General features: G+C 36.7%; 1 protein-coding gene across 1 annotated transcript; it reads left to right on the top strand.

The window, feature by feature from the left end:
* The first annotated feature begins 982 nt into the window (after positions 1 to 982).
* On the top strand, positions 983 to 13,842 carry LOC113092412 (adhesion G protein-coupled receptor B3-like). The gene is made up of 4 exons (XM_026258004.1): positions 983 to 1,614; positions 3,396 to 4,226; positions 11,779 to 11,965; positions 13,658 to 13,842. Exons 2-4 carry the CDS (start codon positions 3,411 to 3,413, stop codon positions 13,840 to 13,842), a joined length of 1,188 nt encoding a protein of 395 aa, XP_026113789.1. The 5' UTR covers positions 983 to 1,614; positions 3,396 to 3,410.
* Positions 13,843 to 15,246: the final 1,404 nt, after the last annotated feature.

The raw sequence follows: 15,246 nt of genomic DNA, 5'->3' as shown, positions 1-15,246 counted from the left end.
CATCTCCTCTGTGAAACTGTGGCATCAGATCCGAATAATTCATTTTTTTAAATAAAGAAAAAAATAAAGAAAGCAAATAAGAACTCATCGCCATTGTTATTTGGGGAACTACTTTACGGAATACGGCTGTTTTCCCCCCGTAATAGAAATCTTGTTAATATATATATATATATATATATATATATATATATATATATATATATATATATATTTTTTTTTTTTTTTTTTTTCAAACGGTTTGGTATTGACATTGTTAGATAAAAAATCGGCCAGAGCGCGCATTTGCGCTTGTCGCTAATTAGACTAGTTAACCATAACAATAACACGCAGCTCATGCTCTTGCGGAACATCGCTAAAATTCCGTCATTGTGACTTGTAATGTTTAGTACAACCACCATGTGGTTTTAGTGGTCTGTCACCGAATAAATTGACAGAGATCACCCTCGTACACCTTTCCAAAATATAAATTTTATTGTTACAACCATAATAGCCTAGATTAAAAATGTGTTTTTCAGAATGTATTTTAATTTAATTTTTTTTTTTTTTTTTTTTTTTTTTTTGAGGAGAGCTTCGTCACAATTGTATAGTATAAAAAATAACTGTAGGCTACCTATGATATTTAGTTTGAAACTATCTCCTGGTGAATTTTTATGGATGGCTCACTCTAATTACAAACCCAGACTTCAATAAAACAAACAGACAAACAAACAAAAAAAAAAAAACATCAAAATCATAATTTATAAGCCTGTCTGGAAAAATATCCACCATAGTCCCCTTCTAAAGTAGGCTTTCTCAGTGGTTTTAAAACACAAGTTGTTAAATTGTTAAGTGCTAACACAATATTTTCTTCCTCGAGACCGAAACAATTCAATTATTTTTGATGGTGCGACGATGAAAAAGATGAAGCAACTTCACGAGTTCTGTACACATCTCTCATCTCTCACGAAATAACATAATCCCCCGGAAACAAGCCTCTTATGAATTATAATTCCATTGGCTTCTGCTATGTAGTCCAGGCGGTCGCAGAAAAGACACCGTGTCGTTAGTTCCAGTCCGAGGGACATTCATCTGCCTCGATTTTCCCATAGTTTCTATGTTATCCAGGGGAAGGGGGGTGAGATGGTGAGAGACGCAGCTCGAGACGTCCATACGTGCCTTATCTTAGTGGCAGTGACGTGATATTGCAGCTCCAGTCCTGAGGCTCGCCGAGAAAGCGCTTTCCATCTCCCTCCACAACGAGTCAGCAGCATCCTCCATCCGTCAGGGATTGCGCTCTACCTGCTACCCGGACCTGGACATCTCTTGAGGGACGGGCAGACAACAGCTTAATGATCAGTATAGATTCGTAACATTTTTAACCCTCGTTCTAGCGTCTGATCACTTCTGTTGAGCTCTCATCACTTGGTTGCGTTGAGGTGGGAAGAAAAAAAAATTGGAGCGAGATGATGATCCAGCCTGGAGTCTAATGCATTTTTGCTCATTGACCATCTTGTTGCTCTAGACTTCTATCATCGGCAATGGGAGATATCGATTCACAGGGGAGCGACACATTTCATTTCTAAAAGGATGTTTCCAAGTATGTGGGGAAAATAGCCATAGCTTTCAGAGTGCAAGGTAAGACATGTTTATTATTGTTAATAATAATAATAATTATTATTATTATTATCATTATTATAAATAAGTAGATGCATACAAAGGCTTATTTGAACGACAATGAGATGGCCCTCGCCCAAGTTTATTCCTCTTCAATGCATAAACGAGTTAAAGATCTGAGTTCCATAGTTCATTCTGATTAATGCAATATAAACTACGTCAATATTTCAGTGGACTCGAACGTTAGCAGGGCCAGTGTAAAGTTAAACGACGATCGACGAGTTTTGCAGGAAAATGAGAGAATCGAGTTTGGCGCCGACTGTATATCGTTAAATGCGTTTTGGTGACCACATTCAGGTTTGCACCCATAAAACTGACAACTGACAATCACGCTAGACTTATGGGGTTTTGTAAAAGAGTATAAATATGAAAAGACGTCGCTGCAGTTTTTAATTATTTCTGTCGCTACGGCTTTTTCTAATCTGTTCATATAACTGACCGTGACGCGGCGCGTCAAACTGGAACGCTCCCGTAATAATCAACGAAAAGTGCAAGCGCGCGAGGCGACATCGGATGTAAAGGAAAAGTAGCGCGCGATGGTTGCATTGTGCGACAATACTGTCTCCTTCTATGTAGTCGTGTGTAACCTCTGTGTATATTGCATCGAATGCGTTTTGTTATGTCGTACAAGTAGTGCCGCATTTAAGGCGATTAAAGAATGAAAATAAAGGCTCGGTTTGGGAATGCTGTGACACTGCACACAGCTGCAATGCCTGCAGGATTCATGCAAACAGGACATCGAATAGCTTTTCTCCTCTGCTGGATCTCCCTCTCTCTTCCTCTCTTTCTCTCTCCCTCTCCGCCGCCTTTCTTTCAGACTCCTAGAATATCTGGGAATTCAAACACATTTGCACACATTATGATGAAATACATACAGCATATCATCGAGGAGACAAAGCCATTACATCGAAATCAAAGTTTTTGCCTCATGAAAATCATAGATTGCGTTCAGTAGGCTAAGGGAATTAGATGTTGAAAGTAAAGCTGCTTTAATCCTCAGATCACGACATTTTAGTCCATCCAGACAATCGGATATGATCTCTTTGTATTATGTAAAAGACGATATTTCGTAAATATATGTGGGGTCTTTTAGCTGAATAGAAATCCCAACAGTGTCTGAGCAGACAGATATGTAGATGATTATTATGCGGTCAGACATGTAGATCACTGCAGAATTGCGAAACGTTACCTTTAAGTGAATAAAAACCAAAACGTTTTATTATTGTGCCACAATGTCTTTTTGTTTGTGACATGTAATGCCAGCCTTTTTTATTTTTCCAAACGAATGAGACGCAACTTAGCCTAATATAAAGACCATAAAGCTACTGAATGTCAATGATCATTGTGTCCGACACTGTCACTCATTCAAAAACTGTAAAGATCATTCAGTGTGTAATGATCATATCAAATGATAATTTGATCTCTAAATATCATGCAATTTTATCCTGCCACAGCAGATGCCCAAAGTTATTACCCCCAATTTATTAAACACCACAAGGTGGCAATGTTTATCCGAAATGTGTTACATTCCCATGGAAAGGATCATTTGAATCTCCATAAAATCGAGATGGTAGTTTATGATTGAAAATAGGCCGTTCAAACGAACAATGTAGGTAAGTGTGTGTTTAACACAAAGCTAAATTGGATAGTTGTGAGATCTTAGACTGAAACTCTTTAGCAAAGCTTCCCTACACACCACATAGACTGACAATAAACGTAGTGCATCTCTGTTTCTCTTGCAGGCCAAATGACATAGGATGAAGGCTGTTCGTAATCTGTTGATTTATATATTTTCCACCTATCTCCTGGTTATGTTTGGATATACTGGTGCCCAAGATTTCTGGTGTTCCACGCTGGTGAAAGGAGTTATCTATGGATCTTACTCGATAAATGAAATGTTTCCCAAGAACTTCACAAACTGCACTTGGACGTTGGAGAACCCAGATCCTACCAAATACAGCATCTACCTAAAACTTTACAAACGAGAAATTAGCTGTTCTGAATTCTCCCTGCTGGCTTACCAGTTTGATCACTTCTCTCACGAGAAGATCAACGAGCTGTTGAGGATCAACGAGTCCATCGTGCACCTGTGTGATGACGCCAAGAATATTTATGTCTTTTTGCATTACGACAAAAATTTTGTGCAGCTCCGGCGAGTGTTTCCCTACGACTACAATGGATTGACGACGAAGAAGACAGAGGAGGAAGAAAGGTCTATGGTGGAGTTTGTGGTTTTAAATAAGGCTAGCCCAAGTCAATTTGGATGTCAGGTGTTATGCACGTGGTTGGAAAACTGCTTGAAAGGAGAGAAAGCTGAATCGTGTGGAATAGTCTACGCTAAATGCACCTGCCCTCAACATTTAGGCGATGGGGAATCTGAAAGTGTGCTGATGCTCAGTAACGTGGTGTTGCCTTTAAATCCCCAAACCGAAGGATGCCTGACTCCTCAGGTGCGCTCGGCGCAGGTGTGCAATCTGAGCGCGGAGGTGCGGCGCCCGTCCAAGGAGGGTGAGTATGAACCAGACAGCTGCAGGCCTTTAATGCTGGAGATCATTTCACAGCTTAATTATACAGTCTTTATTTTAATACTGTTTATTCCTCCACCCTTCCACATAAAAGAACACCAAAACAGCTCACTGTGCTCTGCTACTGATGTCAATGACTTTTTTTATTTGTTTGTTTGTTAAGTTACAACAATTTCTGGGTGTACCGAACATGAATGTCCTCTCTTGATGTATTTTATGTTTTTTTTTTTAAAGTTATGTCAAAAGTGTAACAACCTGGATGGCGATGAATTAATTACCTTAATCATGTTTTTTTTTTTTTTTGGAACAGGGGTACTAAGTCTATTGTATTTTTACATCATGTCATCTCTTTCATCATTTAATATAATAAACCGTTGACATGTTTATTGGAATTTACTACGTAATTCCAAACCTAATTCAATTCCTATATACTGTTGGAAAAGAACAGGGTCAAAGCACCTGACACCATACTTAGCCTTTTGGCCTAAACGTAATTGTTATGCTGCTGTCAGCCTCCGTCAGTGACAAGCGATCGGTTGTCCCTCTGCTGCAGCAACAGATCGCCACAAATGCCTTTGAAGGCTTTTGCTAGCAATAAACATTTCTGATGGGGGGATGATTCATAATGGAGTTGTATCAGGGGCACCGATATTACAGCTAATTAGCATCTGTAACAACTGGCACAAGATAGTGATCAACATGGAGGCAGGGATGACCCAGCATACTGTTAATGGACAACAGCTCACAGAGATGGTTGGCCGAGAATTGACGCTGACAGTCTCACTTCAATCCCAGCACAGTGATTCAAAAATAATGAATAATGAGGTAGCGAGAGAGGGAGGGAGTAACCGTCCTATGGCATTCTGGTTCCACTAGCTGGAAATAATAACCCCCCAGGGAGAAGGTGGCAGCTTTCCCGATCAAGCGGAACACAGTGCTTTGGAATTATCAAGGTTCAGTTGAGTTAAGAAGGCCCCCAATTTCGTTCTTCATCCCCCTTTTCAAATTAGCTTTATATTCCATTCCAAACGGTGTCATATTCCATTTACGATCTCGTAACTGAGAGGGATTTCATTTGGTAATGTTTTAAATATGAATCAAGTTTTATAATGAAGATTAAGCCATTGATTATTTTGTTCCCCAGTTATTGTGTGAGCGTTTTATTATGTCACAGACTCTATAATTAATATCAGTCCTTCTGTATCTACTGCATGAATTCTTAAACTGAAGTCTCATCTCAAGGCATTTCAGTCATCATTATAGGCACTGGAAATATAGCTTTAACATTAAAAAGTAATGTTTCAGTAACTTTCAGCTATCTGCTTGTTAAGAGGAGCTTAAATACGCCATTTTTTTTCTTTTTTTTTACTCAAAGATTACACTGAAAGCTTCTATTTATAGAGCAGAGGCTTTAGTGGATTGCTATCACAGGTTTAAAAGAGCACACAGCCCCGCTGTAGTGTCATAATGAAGCTTCTGCCCTCCCGGATGAGCGTTCAGCAGCGCTGTACAGAGCGGGTCCAAAATAAATGGTTGTCTTTGATATCCCTCACGTCAGGTTGTGTGCATGGTAACAAAGTGTGTCCTTTGAAAGGGGCGATGAGAGGATCACTAAAAACTGGTTTTCTGGTTCATTGCACTCTGCAGGATGATATCCAGCAAGCCAGCAAAACATGAGCTTGATTATACTTTATGATAACAGTGTTTGAAATGCTGCCTCGCCAAGGATGAAAGTAAAGTGTTTTGAAATGTAAAAACGTATTAGACTTGCATAATGGATAATTATGATGCTGGTGCACATTAAATGCACTTGAGCAGGCATTAGCTGATTGCAGGAATATTGCAGCGGATTTATGGTTTTGTTGGTGTATTAACACGTAAGGTTTGTTGAACTTGTCCTCTAACAGGTTGATGTTTTGGACTATAACTAACCAGAATTTCAGTAAACAGATCTGAATCTAAAACAGCCAAATAGTCATTTGTTTGAGGGCACCTCTTTGATCAGCGCTAATGTAACAAGCAAATGTTTTTATACCCTTTTAGAATGTTTGAATCTTTACATTTGGAGTTGGAAGTGTTTTTCAATGTGGCACTTTTTGACAGAAGTTGACAAGAACATCATCCACACATACACAGCAGTGAAATACATCTCATTCAACCTTTATACATACAAACTAGTGATTTCTGTAGAAATGTCAGGCTTTGCCTTGAAACCACGGTTGGGAAAATGGGATGCCAAGGCTAGTTTTGCACAGCAAGGTAGTCTATAAAGCAGGCTGCCAAAATGTATTCACAGCTCCAACATTCAAACTGATATGACATGGTTGTCTGATGTGACATAAAGAACTTGGAGGTGAAAAAATAATAACAGATGAAATCGCTTTGAATAAAGTTATTCTCAAATGCTGACAATTTGCAATAAAGATTTTCACGCATTTAAGCATGGTTTAATATTTTTTCCCGATTCCAAGTTATGTATATTCTTGATGCACCAATGCAACTCATATTTTACTTGGCATGGAGTTATTTTTGTACCACAGTCTTATTATGGATGATCTTTTTAAGCAATGGTCCCCATAGGGCTCCTTGCTTTTGTGTGGTGGCCATATATGGGACATTCGGCAATCCCACAGTCTTATTATCACCAAGTGGCATTTCTTCTCTTTATTTCTGTATCATCTCCTCTCCAGGCACAGTGACACTTAATGTGATGGCTCAAAGTCAAACGCTCCGAATTGTGTCTCCTAAATTAGTCACAAATGAAGCCCTGCTGGAGAAGATGAGCAACGTCTCGAGGCTGTCTCTCATTACTCTCTGTCTCTCTCTCTCCACCACTGGTCTGCCCTCAGACAGCAGTGGCCGTTTGCTCTTTTGCCTGACCATTTCTGGTGAAGAAACTTGCCTGACTGCACTGCAGGGTCCGGGCCCCTTGCTCTCCGATCTGTGGGGGAACTGAACTGTCACTTTGTGCAAACGACCCTTGTCAGGCCCAGGGCTCCAAAGCGCGTTGTGGAGCAAGAAAGGGGAATTCGGCTGATGCTAATGAAGTGCACGTCCACAGTGTGTCAGTTTGTGCTGAGTCATGCACATGTGATAATATACACCCACTGGAATTTAAAATGTCAGATTTCAGAGAAGCGCGAATGGTTACAAATGAGAATGAAAAGCGAGATGATTTATTTAGTTTTCTCTGACCTCTGAGTGCTAGGTGGATTGCATCATTGCACCAATCAATTATTTGTAAACTTTCTTACAGTTGCATTTGCAGAGAAATTTGTCTTAAACCCTTTAGGTTTTAAAGATATTGAAGAGAACACTGCTTGTTTATTGGTAGTTTAGGAGAGCGAGGCCCCTTTTATGGATGCTTGGGGCCATGAGAAGCATAGTGCAGCCTTTTATTCACTTTGGATCAGTAGTCACAGCGCATCATGTTCATCACCATTGTTCCCTCAACTTTGAGGCCATCTTGAATTCTAGTCACTTCTTGAAGAGAGAATGCGTGCATCCATTTTTGTCTAGTCTACTCATTTACGTGTGCAATAAGTTATTTCTGAATACATACATACATACATACATACACATACATACATATACATATATATATATATATATATATATATATATATATATATATATATATATATATAAATCTAAAGGAGGAAAGGAGGAAAAAGGATGAAAAGTAGAAGGGATTAGTGATATCTGCTGAGAAGAAATGTTGTTTCAGAAGTTATTGTGAGTTATTGAATTTTGATACAAGATTACGAAGGTACCAGGATTGTGCATTTATTTCGTAAATAGGATCCATTTGATTTATTTACTGACTTCAAGATTCAGACTCTGATATAGGTAGGGGGGAGTGTTTAGCATACATCCATGAACATTGCATTTACCAATAGGATGCAAAACCTCTCTGGTACACGGATTATTTATGAAGCTCATGTCATTCAAATACATATAAGTAAAATTTCTTCTAAAGCCTTTTATAATGATGCCAGTGTTAGTTTTTGCAAAGCCAGCAGGAAAAAAGGTAATAGGCACTGCTAACTCTCTAGTGTGTTCAAACTTTAAATGTGATGTATTTGTGCAATTTATTGATATCATAGGTACAGTATGTGGAATCAGACAATGGCAACAACAAAAACAAATGAAAATGCTTTATTATAATTGGAGTAACACTTTTGTGCTTTGGGGGAGTGGTGGAATACCATACAGTATATCACAAAATGTAGGTATTTATATATACATACATATATATATATATATATATATATATATATATATATATATATATATATATATATATAACATTATATATATATATATATATATATATATATATATATATATATATATATATATATATATAACATTTATATATATATATATATATATATATATATATATATATATATATATATATATATATAACATTTGCAAGTACATTTTGGATATACCCATACAATGTGCATATTGACAGCATCCACAAGTATTTACATATGTCATAAACATCTTAAAAATGTAAAATGTTAAAATATGTTGCATAGTTTAGGCATTCTGGCTAAAGTGATAATTTTGGTTATAATATAGTTTTATATTTTCTAGAATTTCTTTAAATAAAGTCAGCTTAATCCCATGAATTCAAAGATTCTTAAAAATGTGTACATCCTAGAAGTTGTTCATATGTGCAAGGCTTACATTTATTGGTGCTGTGAATATTGAAAATGTTACATGTTTACATATTGCTAATGAAATCATGTTTGACTGTCTTTTTACACACTTTTAACGTGGAATGGTTTTGTAGGGAATCTGAATTCTGTTAAATCAAATAGATTTAAAAATTATGTTGTTTTTACAGTAAATTTCAGGTTTTAGTTTCTGTGGCCTTGCTCTGTCTTGCATTGGTGACAGAGTTGCAAAATATCCAATAAGTTTATACAGAAAAAGTCTGTAAGCTTTTTTTCTCCTCATGAAAAAATATGTAAGCATCCACATTATGTCTTTTGATTATACCTTTGAAATAGATGGGTCTCATGCAATGTAAGTCTCTCACTGTAACCCATATATAACCCATAACATAAAGAAGGGACAAATGGAAATGAAACTGTGAAACAATCAACATTATCCTCTGAGATTTACCCACTCTTAATCTGGAATATCCCTTAAACAGTTTCATACAATTTAAAATATCAACTGCACATCTGACTGTTTCAGAATAGTGACTTCAGCATCCAAAGTCCATAAATGTTTCCAGGTACACAGCTGCCATCTCTCTTTCAAACAATAAAACGCTCAATATATTATCAGATTGCCTTATGTTAGCAAAAATTTTCTCTCCTGCATATTTTCCGGTTGGACAGAAGAGCCATAAATGGGTGCATATTGAATTTAATTTTAATATACCAAATTGGGCTCCTCTGTGTCACATTGGAAAACATGAAGGGAAAGGTAGCCCTGAGCAAAAGTTTTGTAATTATTTGGGTCCTATATTCCACTGTGTTTACAGAGTCAAATCAGGTAGATAGCTGTAATAGATCACGTGGACAAACAAGAAATCCCAAGGCCCCACTTGTGATCTCAAATGTGTTGTGTATTTAAATAAGTGAGCACAGAAATTCACATTTGCATTTTCAGAATGCTGGGAGGCCGGTTTGGCCTGAATAACACGGTTCAGATTAATTATGTGATTTGAGAATATTGAAAAATTTTCAGAATAGCTACAGACAAATCAAATGGGTTTCATTCTAAATGCATCTTCTCTTTAATCACCATTTTTAATTAATATTGATTGGCGTGAAGTAATATTTATGCAAATGACCTGATTTGCATTTCCCAAATCATTTCTTTCTCATTTAAACCATCTTCTTTGGTAGGCTTGAATCCTTTCTCTGCCAGTTAGTTACATCCCACAAATGTTTGGCAAGTGCATAGTTGCTTAGATTTCCTGGGAGGTCCCTGACTGCTGAATGACCATATGGTCCTTTTACTAGCATCATCATCAAAATTATGCTCTCATGGTGCATAGGAAAATACATGGCTTCTGATTGGAGGATTACACTTTAAAGGGTCATCCAATCAGCTTTCCCACACAGTGACTTTAGGGCATCAAAAGAGCTGAGAACTGCATGTGAAACTGGGGATGTTCATGATCATTTCTTAGAGTAAGCAAAATTTTCATTGTCATCATGTTCACCATGTTTACATATGTTACTATTTTACCTTTCATTTTGCTCTTTTCAGACCTAACTTTCAGAGAGCTTTTGCAGTCTTATCATGGCCTCCAAAATATTTGGGCTTTCCTGATTATTCGAAAGTAGTTCACATCAAAACGATATCAGATTTTCTCTAGTTTCAGGAAGATTATGTTGGTTGTCAATACATTGATATAAGATTATTGTTAGTCTGTGATTATGCAGTGACTTTTATCTCTCAGGATTATTTTACTCTGAATTGACTTTCTAGTGAAAAATTACTATTCATGCAGGCTCCAAAAGTCTGAAACATCATTATATGTATATATGATACATACGCTGTATATATGATTACTATACAGTATAGTGAGTGAAATTACTATTACCTGCTAATTTTCACATCAATAGTCTGCCAGAATGGCTCTCTGTGGAGTATTTGTGAACAGTCTTTCTCCTGTGACACATTAAGCTGAAGTGTTTTAAAACACTCATTGATTCATTATGCTTTGGGCTGACCATGTTCAGTGGCCATGCTGAACTACCGTTTGTCACTGTCTGATTAGAAGATAACAACAAGCTCTGAACCTGAAGAAATAAACATTGCATAAATGTGCTTAATTAAAGTATTCCCTCTTTGGAACCTGTGAGGTCATATCCTTTTTATCCTGCCGAAACAGTTACAGCTCTGTATTTAATGTTTTGTGTAATTTCTGAACTACTAGTGGGACAAGATGGATCTGCAGTGGCTGTTTTTAAATAAGTTAGACCGGACACTCCTTTTTTGTCTGATATTGGTCAGACAAATAGACAAACAGTCCCATCCCAAACACAACCCTTACCAAAAAGAAGTTTATTTCAGGTTTATTTATTAAAGGGGTCATATGATTTTGCTAAAAATAACATTATTTGGTGTATTTGGTGTATTATGCGGTTTAAAGTAAAAAAAACCACATTATTTTCCACATACTTGATTCTCCTCTATACCCCACCTTTCTGAAACGCCTTTACTTTTTATACAAGTCTCATCGTTCTGAAAAGTGAGGAGTGCGTGGCCAGCTATCCAGTGCTTTGTGATTGAATTCCTCAAGCGTGGGATGGAAATGTTACACCCCTCACCATACTGTGATGACGTGTGTCCCGACATGACAAGAAAAAAAATAATAAACCCATTACAAACATAAATTTGCATTATAATGACTTACACTGTCGTATTATGCGTTGTGTTGCATATCACGCCGCATTAACATAAAACCATGTCTGCATTTGTGATCTGAGTAATGACAAACAACAAGCGCTAATCTACACTGCTCACTTGCATTTGAATAATCAGTGGCAAATCCTTTACATATGTAAAGGTACAGAAGTGCCAGACTGTCCTTCCAAATATTGAACTGCCCCACTTTTTTTAGAAACATACACTGGTTTCACGAGTTCGCCTTGCAGATAACAAAGCAAGAAGAATAGTATGCGAATTTGGCGTGCTGCCCAGGGAGAGGGCTCCGAGCCCAACAGTGGCCCCGAACACTGAGCGCTATGCCCCAGAATGGGTCAACGATGATGAGTCGGGGTGTTGGAGGGATGCTAGAGAGATTGAAGGTAAGGCTGCTATGATTATTTATAATAGGTCTAGGTTCTCTCTCTAGGTGGTTGAATGGATGGTGCGGTTATTGAAAGTAAATTGGCTGCATTGATTATCTGCGCGTGCTCCTCCCGAAATTTGTTAATAAAACATCAAGTTGTAGACTACTCTCTCAGGAAACAGTCCTCATCCTTAGTAAAATGCATTGCACACATATTTGGGAATAGTGTTCTAAATACAACTTATCCACTGAGTTCTAGTTGTGTCCTCTTTCGGATAGTTTCACTTACACAGCGAAACACATAGCTTCTCCATAACATGGCGACGGTGACCACAGCGAGGATAAAAGTTACGCCTTCTTTCTTTGCATGAACATTTAGGTGGCGTTATGCAGATCTTCCCACATCGTGATGTAGACATGTGGGGGCGTGTTAGAATAAGCCATTTTAACTTTTATAAAGAATATCTCTTCGACTTTAAGACTTTACTCTTTGCAAATTTACAGATCTTTATGCACCAAGAGCTTGTAACACTCCAGTGAGAAAGGAAAACTTGAAATCACATCATATGACCCCTTTAAGTATACTTAAGTAAAGTTCAAGTATATTTTAAGTATACTTTATGTAGTAAGTATACAAATATCAGTGTACTGGTAGTATATTTGTTATGTGTACTATTTCAATACTCCTTGGGGCTAAATTGGCCCACATTCTAATATTTAAAAGTATTCTCTTAAGTATACCTTAAGTAGTAGTAAACTTTGAGTACACAACTAATTCACCTCTCTGTTTTCAGTTTGATCATGTTAGATTACGTGTGGAATCATCTGTTTTTTTTTTTTTTCGTTTCTACTTCGCTAGTTTTGGAAATTCTGTACAGAAGATGTGTAATAGCGCCCCCTACCATATTACAATGAAAACATTCTCGGAGCAAGTATACTGTAGGTTAAATCAATTTAGACTTTTTCGAAGAATAAGTATACTTAAATTTCATTTTAAATGTATTTCTGAGAAGTGCATAAAAAGTACACTATTTTTTAGTTTAAAAGAAGTATACTAAAAGCACACTTAAACTTTTTTTTTTTTTTGTAAAGGTAGTGATTAAGACAGTGTTGCTGTAATGCGATGTTGCAGTTTTTGCAAATTCAGTAAGAGTAGAAATATTGTGTGCTGGTGCAGCTGAAAGGGGGGGAAAAAATGTTAAAATGGAAGGCAGGTGTGAAATTACTCATTTGTCACAAATTACTATTTAGTCACAGAAATCATGATGATGCCCCTGCTGAGCTTTACCAACACAGTGGCCAGTGTTTTGTCTGGTCTTGCTTATAATTGTCCTTAGAGTATAAGGATCTATCACCTATCAGTGATTTTTCTACTATTTATTGTATTTGTAGTCAAAACTGATTATTTTATGTCTTTTTAGCAAGGTTTGTACAGCACAGTGGTCAACTACTGTTGTTTTTCATTGGGCTTTATAAATAAATTTTGATTTGATTCCTGGTGTGATAAAACATAATTGTCTCTGTGTGAAAAACAGCATTGGCAGTTAGATTATTGACATATGATTTTGGAAGGAAAATTTTTTGTGTGTTATTTCAATTATTTAGACTTATTGGGGCTTCTCAGCATGACTGAAATTAAGCTCATATTGTTAAAAGCTGATGATAAATCCTCCATTAATATTCATTTACCTCTGTTTATCTGAAACAGAAATAATGAGCACGTCCTCCATTTCACATTACGGGGGATTTTTGTTCTTTGGCATCTCTTGGGAGGCTGCTCTGCATCTATTTGGCACAGATATACAGCAAGTAATTCTCGTGGAGGAGCTCAAATTTGTCTTTGTGGCTAACAATGGACCGCTCGAGGCATTGATTCTGTTCATGGACTTTTAAAGTATGATACAGTGCAAGGTTATTTAGCTGATCAAAAAATATTTGGTCGCTCGAGCCAGTCCAACATGCATTTGATTCAGATTTTATGTGAATAGCTTACAATAAGTCGCTCCAAGTGTGAAATGAGCTGAACTGATTTGTACGGACAGTGGATGGGTTTGAGCCTTTAGCTGGATGATTCATGGCCGCCTCAGACACTTTGTAATGATAATAGTGACATCCGCCGGGTGCTGATATCATTCTGAAGGAAAGTTTTTGTCATGCACCAAGAAAATAATTCGAACAAGAGGATTTATGGAATGCGGCTACGCTTCTTGTTTAAAGTTTAAGACATTTTCTCTGTAGAATTATGATTACTAAACTAGCATTGTCCTTCTCCCTTCAAAGCAAAAAATTGTCTTGTCTGTGTTTCTTTGTGGATATATTTAGTGGATGATTAGTATTGCTGTAAGTGTGTGTGTTTATGTGTACAATTATATATATATATATATATATATATATATATATATATATATATATATATATATACTTTTTTTGCATCTGATTCATGAATCATTTTGTTTTCTTATTTAAAAAGAGGTGATGATGAATTATGCAAATTATGTTCATGTTGTCTTTCATACTTCAAACACAGTGTCCTATGAATATGTGCTGCCAGTAATGTTTCTATTAAAATGAAGTGATTTGCTTTATCCGGAATGTGTTGTTTGTAGTTGATGCAGTTTACATGCACTTTCATTTACTGTGATATGTTAACACCTGTGCCATTTTGGAAAGCAATTAACAAAACTACTCACAGCATGCCATGAAAATACTGTTTTATGCCTTGTTTTAAAGTATTTCATGCAGTTGTTTTCTTCAGCCTCATCCAATACAACTATGCATATTCAAAGATTTTAACTTTTCTCTGTGTAACAATACTCCAGCATTTATGTGACAGTTCCACAGTCACAATTGCACGTCATAGCATGGCAATTACAGTGAGCCTAAAATAAGCTTTTCCATTAACATCTAACCTGTATTTGAACCAAATGAGACTGTCAGTAACAAAAACTGTTCTACTATATGTAATATCCCAAAAGAGAAGAATGAAGCATCCAATGAGAGATAATTTAGCGCTGACATAAGAAATCAGTGTCAGTGAGCAACTTCTTTTGAGAAGTACATTGTGCTATTTTGGACATATGCTTGACAGACATTTCTTTGAGATCAGGCATATGGGTTCAGAAATGTACATTGTTATAGATAAGCCAGGTTATAGTGATAGTTGAATGCCCTTTAGAATAAAAGGAAGACCTCATGGGATATTTTTGTTTCACCATTCCACAAGCTTAAGTACTAAACTTAGTAAAAAAAAATACCAAAACTAAATAGAAAACTTATTTTGCTTGAAGTGCAATACTT

The sequence above is a fragment of the Carassius auratus genome, unplaced genomic scaffold, assembly GCF_003368295.1.
Source record: "Carassius auratus strain Wakin unplaced genomic scaffold, ASM336829v1 scaf_tig00214577, whole genome shotgun sequence".
Lineage (NCBI taxonomy): Eukaryota > Metazoa > Chordata > Actinopteri > Cypriniformes > Cyprinidae > Carassius > Carassius auratus.
Note: the sequence above shows the minus strand (reverse complement) of the source record. Positions and strands in the feature narration are given on the sequence as shown.

What these genes read in the sequence shown, in the direction of transcription:
- LOC113092412 (XM_026258004.1), top strand. Translation starts at nt 3,411, where the DNA reads ATGAAGGCTGTTCGTAATCTGTTGATTTATATATTTTCCACCTATCTC. An exon ending in TTTCACAGCTTAATTATACA is followed by an intron (nt 4,227 to 11,778) that starts GTCTTTATTTTA and finishes CACTTTTTTTAG; the next exon opens with AAACATACACTGGTTTCACG. An exon ending in GGATGCTAGAGAGATTGAAG is followed by an intron (nt 11,966 to 13,657) that starts GTAAGGCTGCTA and finishes TATCTGAAACAG; the next exon opens with AAATAATGAGCACGTCCTCC.